The sequence below is a fragment of the Poecilia formosa genome, unplaced genomic scaffold, assembly GCF_000485575.1.
Source record: "Poecilia formosa unplaced genomic scaffold, Poecilia_formosa-5.1.2 Scaffold2441, whole genome shotgun sequence".
NCBI lineage: Eukaryota > Metazoa > Chordata > Actinopteri > Cyprinodontiformes > Poeciliidae > Poecilia > Poecilia formosa.
Window position 1 is genome coordinate 1 of NW_006802380.1, and position 8,054 is coordinate 8,054.

Genomic DNA, 8,054 nt, shown 5'->3' on the forward strand with positions numbered 1-8,054 from the left:
TGTAAAAGTGGACACCTGGGCTGCCTGTTCAACAAAATGATTTCACAGTAAAGCCTGGCGCCGCCCCCCTCACCACCACAAAAAGCTGTTAGCTCCCCCAATGTTGAGAATCGGTGATTTAAGCAAAAAAAATCTAATAAAATAAAAACATTTACATTATTTTACCTCCATGTAGAGTCCAAGAGAGAAGCAAAGAGACAAATAAACACAGTTGATCATTTCAAAGCAAATAATAATGAAATAATTTGAGTCAATAGAAGGGAAGGACTCACGTCGTTGATCAGAACCGAGGCGTTCCTTGTCGCCTCGAAGTACGGCGTGTCGCATGTGTATCTGAAGTTTCCTCTGTTCTTCTCATATGAGGCTTTGTACAGGCGCTGTAAAAAAATAAAAAAATAAAAATAAAATAAATAAAAGGATGGTTGAAAACAAACAGAATGTATTCTTGTTGTAAACATGAATACCGTATTTTCCGGACTGTAGAGTGCACCTTACTATAAGCCGCATCTATAAAGTTTTTTTTTCTTTTAATTGGAAACGTATATATATATAAGCCGCACCGGGCTATAAACCGCTGGTATCTCCGCCGCTCTCGGTTTTCCACAATAAATAAGATCTACTGGATTTATTAAGGACGCAGCCCTGCGTCTCCAACACCGAACCCTGGATTCGTTCGCGCCGAGCTTAGTGCAGCGGTTCTATTTCCCTCCTGTACTGCCAGATCGATAGCCTTCAAATTAAAAGCTGCATCATATGAACTTCTTCGTGTTGTTTCCACGATGAGGGGGTATGAGTTTGAAAACATTTCTCCGTGGTGCCTGCTGCTAGCATGTGCTTGTTCTAAATGAAAATTAGCGCTTTCTTCTTTGATTTCCAATTTTGACTTCCAATGATTCACTTCCTGCTAAAGCGCCCCCTGGTGGTTGAAGAAAAATCCACAGAAAAGCCGCACCGGGTTCAAAGCAGGAAAAGAAATTAGCGGCTTGTAGTCTGAAAAATACGGTACATGAAATGTATTTTTCCCTCACCTCACTGTACAGAGCCTTGTTCCTATCAGCCATCACCAACTCAGGAGTGTCCCAAACGTAGCACCCGATACCCTTCACCCACTCCAAGTCCTCCTTGTACTTCACCTAAAAGCACAAACAAAACCAAGAGTTTCACTCAGATATCGCACAGCATGTCAGGCCTCCTGTTGGGTGCAGCTTTGCGTACTTACGTTGCTGATGTTATCGTTGGCTATCTTGCTGAAGAAGAACTCGGGGCGGTCGGGAATGGACTTCCACGTGCCCAGAGAGTTGATGTACTTTTCTCTGTATTTCACCTGTGGAGCAGAAACGGAGCGAGTCGCAAGTCATCCACCTCTAGATGGAAAACCGGTCATTTTAGAGCAGCTCGTTTCGACCGCTGACCTCGCTGATGTCGTCAGTGAATTTGCGGTGGCACACGATGTCCAGGGCGTCCTTGTCAGTGTGATAGTGGCCCTTGGAAAGCTCGAAGGTTTCCTTGTAACGCAACTGAAGGGAGAAGAAAATGTGCGAAAAAGGTAATTTTTTTAAAATACCTATTTAAGCTCTGAATCAGAAAACATTTTCTAACAAAGACTTACATTGCTGGACTGCATGTAGGCTTTCTTGGACCGGATCAGGATAGGCGTATCAGCGATAGCAGTGTACCTGTGCTTCATCTTTTCATATTGCTCTTTGTATTTATTCTGAGTGGAGAACAGAAGACGTAACATATTAGATGTTCGTTTTAGAAAAGCTCAATGGGTTCAGGTAACCTTATTTATCAAGTACATTAGAGGAAGCTGGAGCGCTTACCTCACTGAAAACAACTTTCATTTTTCTTGCGTGCTGAATACTAGGAGTGTTCATTTCTGGAGTGAAATGAGTTCTCTCCTTTGATGCCAGACTTGTGTACTGGTACTGTAGAAACAACAAAAACAAATCAAATAAACAATCAGAATATATTACAGTAGAGAAAATAATAAATAAAGACCAGAGACGTGTCTCAGCTTGCCTTGTTAGTCAGCTGCTGGGCCCACTTGACTCTCTTTATGTCCAAAGAGTCTGCGATGGAGGAAACCTTCATCATGTCCTTCTTGCTCTGGGCTCTGTATATGCGCTGAAACGACACAAGAAAGAAACACAAAAATTAAACCTGCTGCAAAAAGTACATGAAAAACATGCAACGTTTGAAAACCTTTAAAGCATATTGCACATTAAATAAAGCTAGCACACCTGTCAGAGATCAGTAGATCCAAATCTGACTTAACAGAGTACAAAAAAACGTACTGAACAAAACATGTATGAATTTTATGATCCTAATGATTTTCTTGCATAAAGGTCAAATTTTTGGAGCAACAAATAGTTTGCGTTGGTCAATTACATAAAATTAAAATAATAATGTAAAAAAAAAAAAAACTTTTCCAAAAACAGCTCACATCACTGAAGTGAGTCTTCAGCTCAGTCACGCGGTTGTACTCTGGCGTATCCAGGACCACGGTGTAGTTTGACAGGTTCTTCTTAGCGTCCACCGGGTAGCTCGTCTGTAAAAGGAAAAACAGGCGATAGGAGAGAACCGCCGCTGGAAAAAAAGAAGAAAGCACACCGAAAACAAACACTGGAACGGCGATGGGAGCATTTCTTCCAACGCACCCTGAATTTGTTGATGTTCCGGACGTGGACCATCTCCGGGGTGTTGTACAGGAAGCAGCCGACACCTCTCAGCCACATCAGATCTTCTTTGTACTTCAGCTAAAACGACAAAGTTCAACAAACTTGGTTGTAGAACATATTTTTGTGAAGAAGCGGGGGGCAATAACGTCTGTTTTTCTTGGACGATACCTCGCTGGTGATCTCATTGACGTGATGACAGTGCATGAGTTGGGGCGTGATAGGCATGGAGATCAGCTGGCCTCGGCTGTTGTAGTATTTCTCCTTGTAGCACAGCTGGTGGGGGAGCAAAAACAAAAACGGGCGCGTAAAACAAAGCAGGTCCTCTCAACTCGGTCAAACCAGAAAAGTGAACAACGTCGATGACGGCGGCGTACGTCGCTGAGGTGTTGTTGGTTCATCTTGAATTGTTTGAAGTCAGGAGTTTCGTAGGTTGTGTGGATCTTGTCCTTCTGCTTGTGGTAAGCCTCACGATACAGACGCTGAGGACGAGAACAGACGGGAATCGTTTCGTTGAGTGAAGCTATCACTCGACGGGTTACGGGCCTCTTCGCTCGTTTCTTCACTTACGTCGTTGATGATCTTGTGAGCCTTTCTGGAGGTGACGAAGTTGACGCCTTCAGGATGAAGAGTGTAAGCTTTAGCCTTCACCATCTCAAAGGCCTCCTTGTATTTCACCTGAACAGATGAGAAACGACGTGTGTAACGTAGGTCAAATCGCAACACCTTAAGACACGTTCCTCTACCGCTGTCGAAAGTTTGAACGCTCACGTTGCTGGTGACGATGCTGTTCATCTTGGCCTGCTTGATGAGCGGCGTGTCGCTGGGCAGAGAGTAGCCAGTGGGCATGAAGCTCTTGTTGGCCTCTTTGTACCAGTTCTAGAAGACGCCAAACAAGTTTCAGAGAGATTATTTCACGATGTATGATAAAAAAAAAAAAATATGTGGAATATTAACTCACGTCACTCTGGATGTGATTGGCCAGGCGGGCTCTTTCCGTTTCCATGGTAACAGCAGGGGAGGTGTGCTTGCCCTTGACGTTGGCGTTGTAATCGTAACGGTAGTGAAGCTGGACGAAGGGAAGGGAAAAAAAACGATTTGACTGATGATGCTGACTGTGTTTATGATTAAATCAGGCGTGGTGAACGATGAAGGTTTCCTGTAGGATATTTATTTTTTCAAAACGTATCTGAAACATTGTGCATGATGGCCAAATTATATAAATTCACTGTGTTACTGTCACTCAAATGCTGCATATGTTAACATAAGGCAGGAGTTAGCAGTGTTGTCTTTTCAAAATAACGTAAATTGTAACACTTCATATTTAAATGCATTTCAGACTCTGATTCTTGTTAGTGTGCAAATATGGGCTGTATGTAGAGCTCTGGAAAAAATTAAGAGAGCACTTAAAATGATTGGTTCCTCTGAGTTTACTTTTCATAGGTACGTGTTTGAATAAAATGAACATTGTTCTTTTACTCTATGAACTATTGACAACATGTCTCCTAAATATCAAGCAAATATTTAGTATTTATGTGCAGAAAATGAGACATGGTCAAAGTCATGAAAAAGATGCAGTGCTCTCAGACCTCAAATGGTGCAAAGAAAACAAGTTAATGTTCATTTAGAAACAACAATACTAATGTTTTAACTCAGAAATCAGTATTTGGTGGAATAACCAGGAAGTTTTCAATGAGGTTCAGTGCAGAGGGTTCTTCATTTTCTCCAGAGCTGCATGTATTCATAAATCTCATATTGTTTTAAAATATATTAAAAAAATTAAATAAAAAGTGTGGCGGCTTTTATTTTGCCATGGCGCTGCACCACGATTAATTACACATAGTGGAAACCCTGGACAACAAATGTTAATTTAGAAAGTGAATCAAGAAAATCAATAACTTCATAACATGACATAATAATAATACGATGAAGATGATTACATCACTGAGGTTCTGAGCGTTCTGCTTGGCTGTTTCATACACCGGAGTGTCCGTCACCACGCTGTACTCCTTGAACGCTTCAATGCCTTTGGCTCTGTACTTGGTCTGGAATGAAAGACAAAAAAAAACAACAAATGAGCGTAAAAGACAAGCAATAAGCCACGATGTGAAATTAAATTAAATATGAATACATTAAAAGCCATTTACCTCACTCTGCAGGACACCAGCATGCTTCACACGGAGGATCTCTGGAGTGTCCCAGGCGTAACACCCGATACCCTTCAGCCAGTTCAGGTCGTCCTTGTAGAAGATCTGGGCGGGGATGACTTCTATTTAGCACTTTGTATTAACCTCCTCTTCACCTCTTTCTACTCAGAGATGCCAGTGAACCAGACATCTGTCTGACTGTTACTCACGTCACTGAGCTGCTCGTTGACTTTGCGTGCCTGGACGTACATCTGCATGTCAGGCATGCACATCCACTGGTGCAGATACTTGCGATAGTGGATGCCGCTGACGGTGGACTGGGTGTTGCGAGCGGACAGGATCTCCAGCATGTCCGGCGGGATGTGGTTCTTGGCCTTAGTCTTCTCGTAGTTCTCCTTGTACAGACGCTGAATGGGACAAGAGGCAGACGTTTGTGCTACTAGAAGTACTTGGAGCTTGTCACGACCGTGAGTCATTCTTGACAAAGATGGTTTAACTTTTGGTGATCAGATGATTAAAAATAAAATAAAATAAAAAAAAAAACAACTTACATCTAGAACCAACTTTCCGGCCTTGACGCAACGAGCAGTGGCAGGATCGTCTTCGAGTGACTTTGGCAGACTGTAGAGGGACTTGAACTTTTCATAATCCTCCTTGTACTTGACCTAAAGAAGAAAGAAGATCCATATAGTCCCACAAAGTAGTTTTAAACAAAACCACCTCTTGGTTATGATTCTGTAAGAGCTGAACTTCAACTTACGTGGCTGAGAACGACCTTCTGTTGTTTGGCGTGTTGCAAGGCGTTGGAGTCAACTGGGATCTTGTAGCTCTTTGCCTTGATCTTATCCCAGGCGGCTGTGTAGTTTTTCTTCGGGTAGGAAATTGAAAACATTGCAAAAGTGTTCCAGTGCATCTTAAAAACTTTTTTTTTTACACGTGAAACATTTTTTTTATGATTATTTTTACTCACATTGCTGAAGAACAATTTGAAGTCGTGGCACCTGGCATAATCGTGCGTGTCCAGAACTGTGGTGTACATGTGCTTCTCTTTGTGATAAGCCTCCCTGTAGTTCAGCTAGAAAACATAGTTTAAGATTAAAGATACATGCAATTTTTTTTTTCTGTCCAGACCACAAATTTACGACGATTTTTTAAAATCACGCCGACTTACGTCACTGGCCCAGGTGTGACCCAGGACGGCGGTCACGTACTCAGGCGTGTCGGTCACAATGGAGTAGTTGTTAAACTCTTTCTTGGCGTCAGCTCTGTATTTACGCTGGAATATAACAAAGAAAATATTTTGGAGTTAATCATATTTTTTCTCTCTCTCTCTCTCTGAAACTTTAACGAACCATTTAACATGAAAATACTGACTTCGCTCTGCAGCTCGTAGGACTTCTTAGCGCGAATGATCTCTGGCGTGTCCCAGACGTAGCAGCCGATGCCCTTCATCCAGTTCAGGTCGTCCTTGTAGAACACCTGTTGAATTGCATTGGTACATGTTGTTTCTCAACAGAGACATAAATTAGACTTTACTTTCTCAATGCTTAGAAGAGACTAAGGCAACAAGAGGAATGTTTTCCGTTTGTAATTTCAAAAAGATCACGCGACGCGTTTGGACAACAACCCGATCGGGACGCAGCAGGATGACCTACGTCGCTGAGAATCTCGTTGGTCTTTCGGGCCCGGATGGCGTCCTCCTGCTCCGGGTGGCAGGTCCACTGGTGCAGGTGGGTGCGGTACAGGACGTCGCTCAACATGTCCTGGCAGCGCTTGGCCACCTGGTTAGCGATGATGTCAGATGGGAGGTGTATTTTGGTCTTGGTTTGGTGGTAGTTCTTCTGGTAGAGCCTCTGTAAAGACGCACATTAATACAGAAGAAGGAAGAGTCAAGCTCCATCTTCAGCCAAAAACGCAACTGAAAGAAAACACCTTTATCTTTCTTTGCGAAAGTAGAAAGTGTACTTAATCAGCAACTTACAAAAGACAAAATATGAATTGATTTACATTCCTGTTTTGTGCCTTTGCTCTTTTCTACACACATCTGTACAAGAGTCATGTTTTCCTTCCACTAGAAAATGACGAAAAACTCTTTGTTTTTTAATGTTTACGAACGTATCCTCAAGCTTCTTAGGTTTCTGTTAATAGTTAAAGTTGAATTTAGCTGACATCTTACCAGTCCCTTGTTTTTCTCCTGCTGGCCGCAGCGCATCACCTCGGGGAAGTCGACCAGGGTCCCAGCCATGTAGTGGCCCTTGGCTTTTTCATGAGAATCCTTGTACTTCACCTAACAAAAACAATGGCAGTATTCATTTTATTTACATGTAGCCAGAGGAAAATATACAATCACATGTATTTTTAGCAGAAAAGAGTAAAAACTTACATCACTGGCAATCTCCCTGCCCTTCTTGCCGCTCAGTAACGGGATGTATTCATGGTTCAGGTTGTAGCTTGTAGCTTTAGAGCTGTCCCATTGCGATTTGTAAAGTTTCTAAAATGAGAAAAAGAGTTAAAATGTCATAAATAAAAGTTTGAAGCCAAAGTAAAGGTGGAGAAAGAAGCAACTCAGTCTGCAGATTCACGTTACCTCACTGATGGTCTTGCCCATTTCCCTGCTATGTGCCAACTGAGGCGTGTCCTCTGAGCCGATGTAATGACCTTTTTCTGCATTGAAAGACTCTTTGTATTTAAGCTGTTGGAAAAAGAAAAAAAAAGTGTAATGAACATTTATTAATTAATTGATTTTTCCTCTTTTTTTAAAAACTTTTAATTTATGATGTGAAGCGCTCGATTACATACGTCGCTGAGGTTAGCGGCGTTTATTTTTGCCAAAATGATCTCGGGACGATCCACAATCAAGCTGAATTTTCCAAAGCATTCTTTGGCGTTCTGCTTATAAAGCCTCTGCAGATGAAAAAAAAAAAAACCACCAAGATGAACCACGACATGACAACAACAACTCAAACAAATAGCAGACGTCGGATGTGCTGACAGAACCGTACATCGTTGAGTATTTCCTGGGCTTTCTTGACTTTGACGTGATCAACAGAGTCGGCTGCAACCCAGCCGCAGCCCCGGATCCACTCCAGATCAGCCCTGTAGACGTTCTGCAGACGGAAACCACAGCGAGTTGGGAATAAAAGCTTTGACGTTTTAAAGGATCCATACAAAAGTTCGTCGCTTGTTTGCTCACGTCGCTCTGAAGTTCGTAAATCTTCCTGGCCTGGAC

General features: G+C 42.3%; 1 protein-coding gene across 1 annotated transcript; it reads right to left on the reverse strand.

Moving 5' to 3' along the window:
* Positions 1 to 116: 116 nt before the first annotated feature.
* On the reverse strand, positions 117 to 8,051 carry LOC103133253 (nebulin-like; the record flags this gene model as incomplete). The annotated part of the gene is made up of 29 exons (XM_007545025.2): positions 117 to 377; positions 1,029 to 1,133; positions 1,220 to 1,324; positions 1,413 to 1,517; positions 1,610 to 1,714; positions 1,824 to 1,928; positions 2,023 to 2,127; positions 2,447 to 2,551; positions 2,661 to 2,759; positions 2,850 to 2,954; positions 3,056 to 3,160; positions 3,249 to 3,356; positions 3,450 to 3,557; positions 3,640 to 3,747; positions 4,619 to 4,723; positions 4,826 to 4,930; positions 5,035 to 5,232; positions 5,377 to 5,490; positions 5,586 to 5,693; positions 5,796 to 5,900; positions 5,997 to 6,101; positions 6,200 to 6,304; positions 6,481 to 6,678; positions 7,002 to 7,112; positions 7,209 to 7,316; positions 7,413 to 7,517; positions 7,625 to 7,729; positions 7,828 to 7,932; positions 8,019 to 8,051. Coding segments are annotated over 29 exons (3,240 nt in total), but the record flags the coding sequence as incomplete, so codon positions are not given.
* Between the last annotated feature and the right edge of the window lie 3 nt (positions 8,052 to 8,054).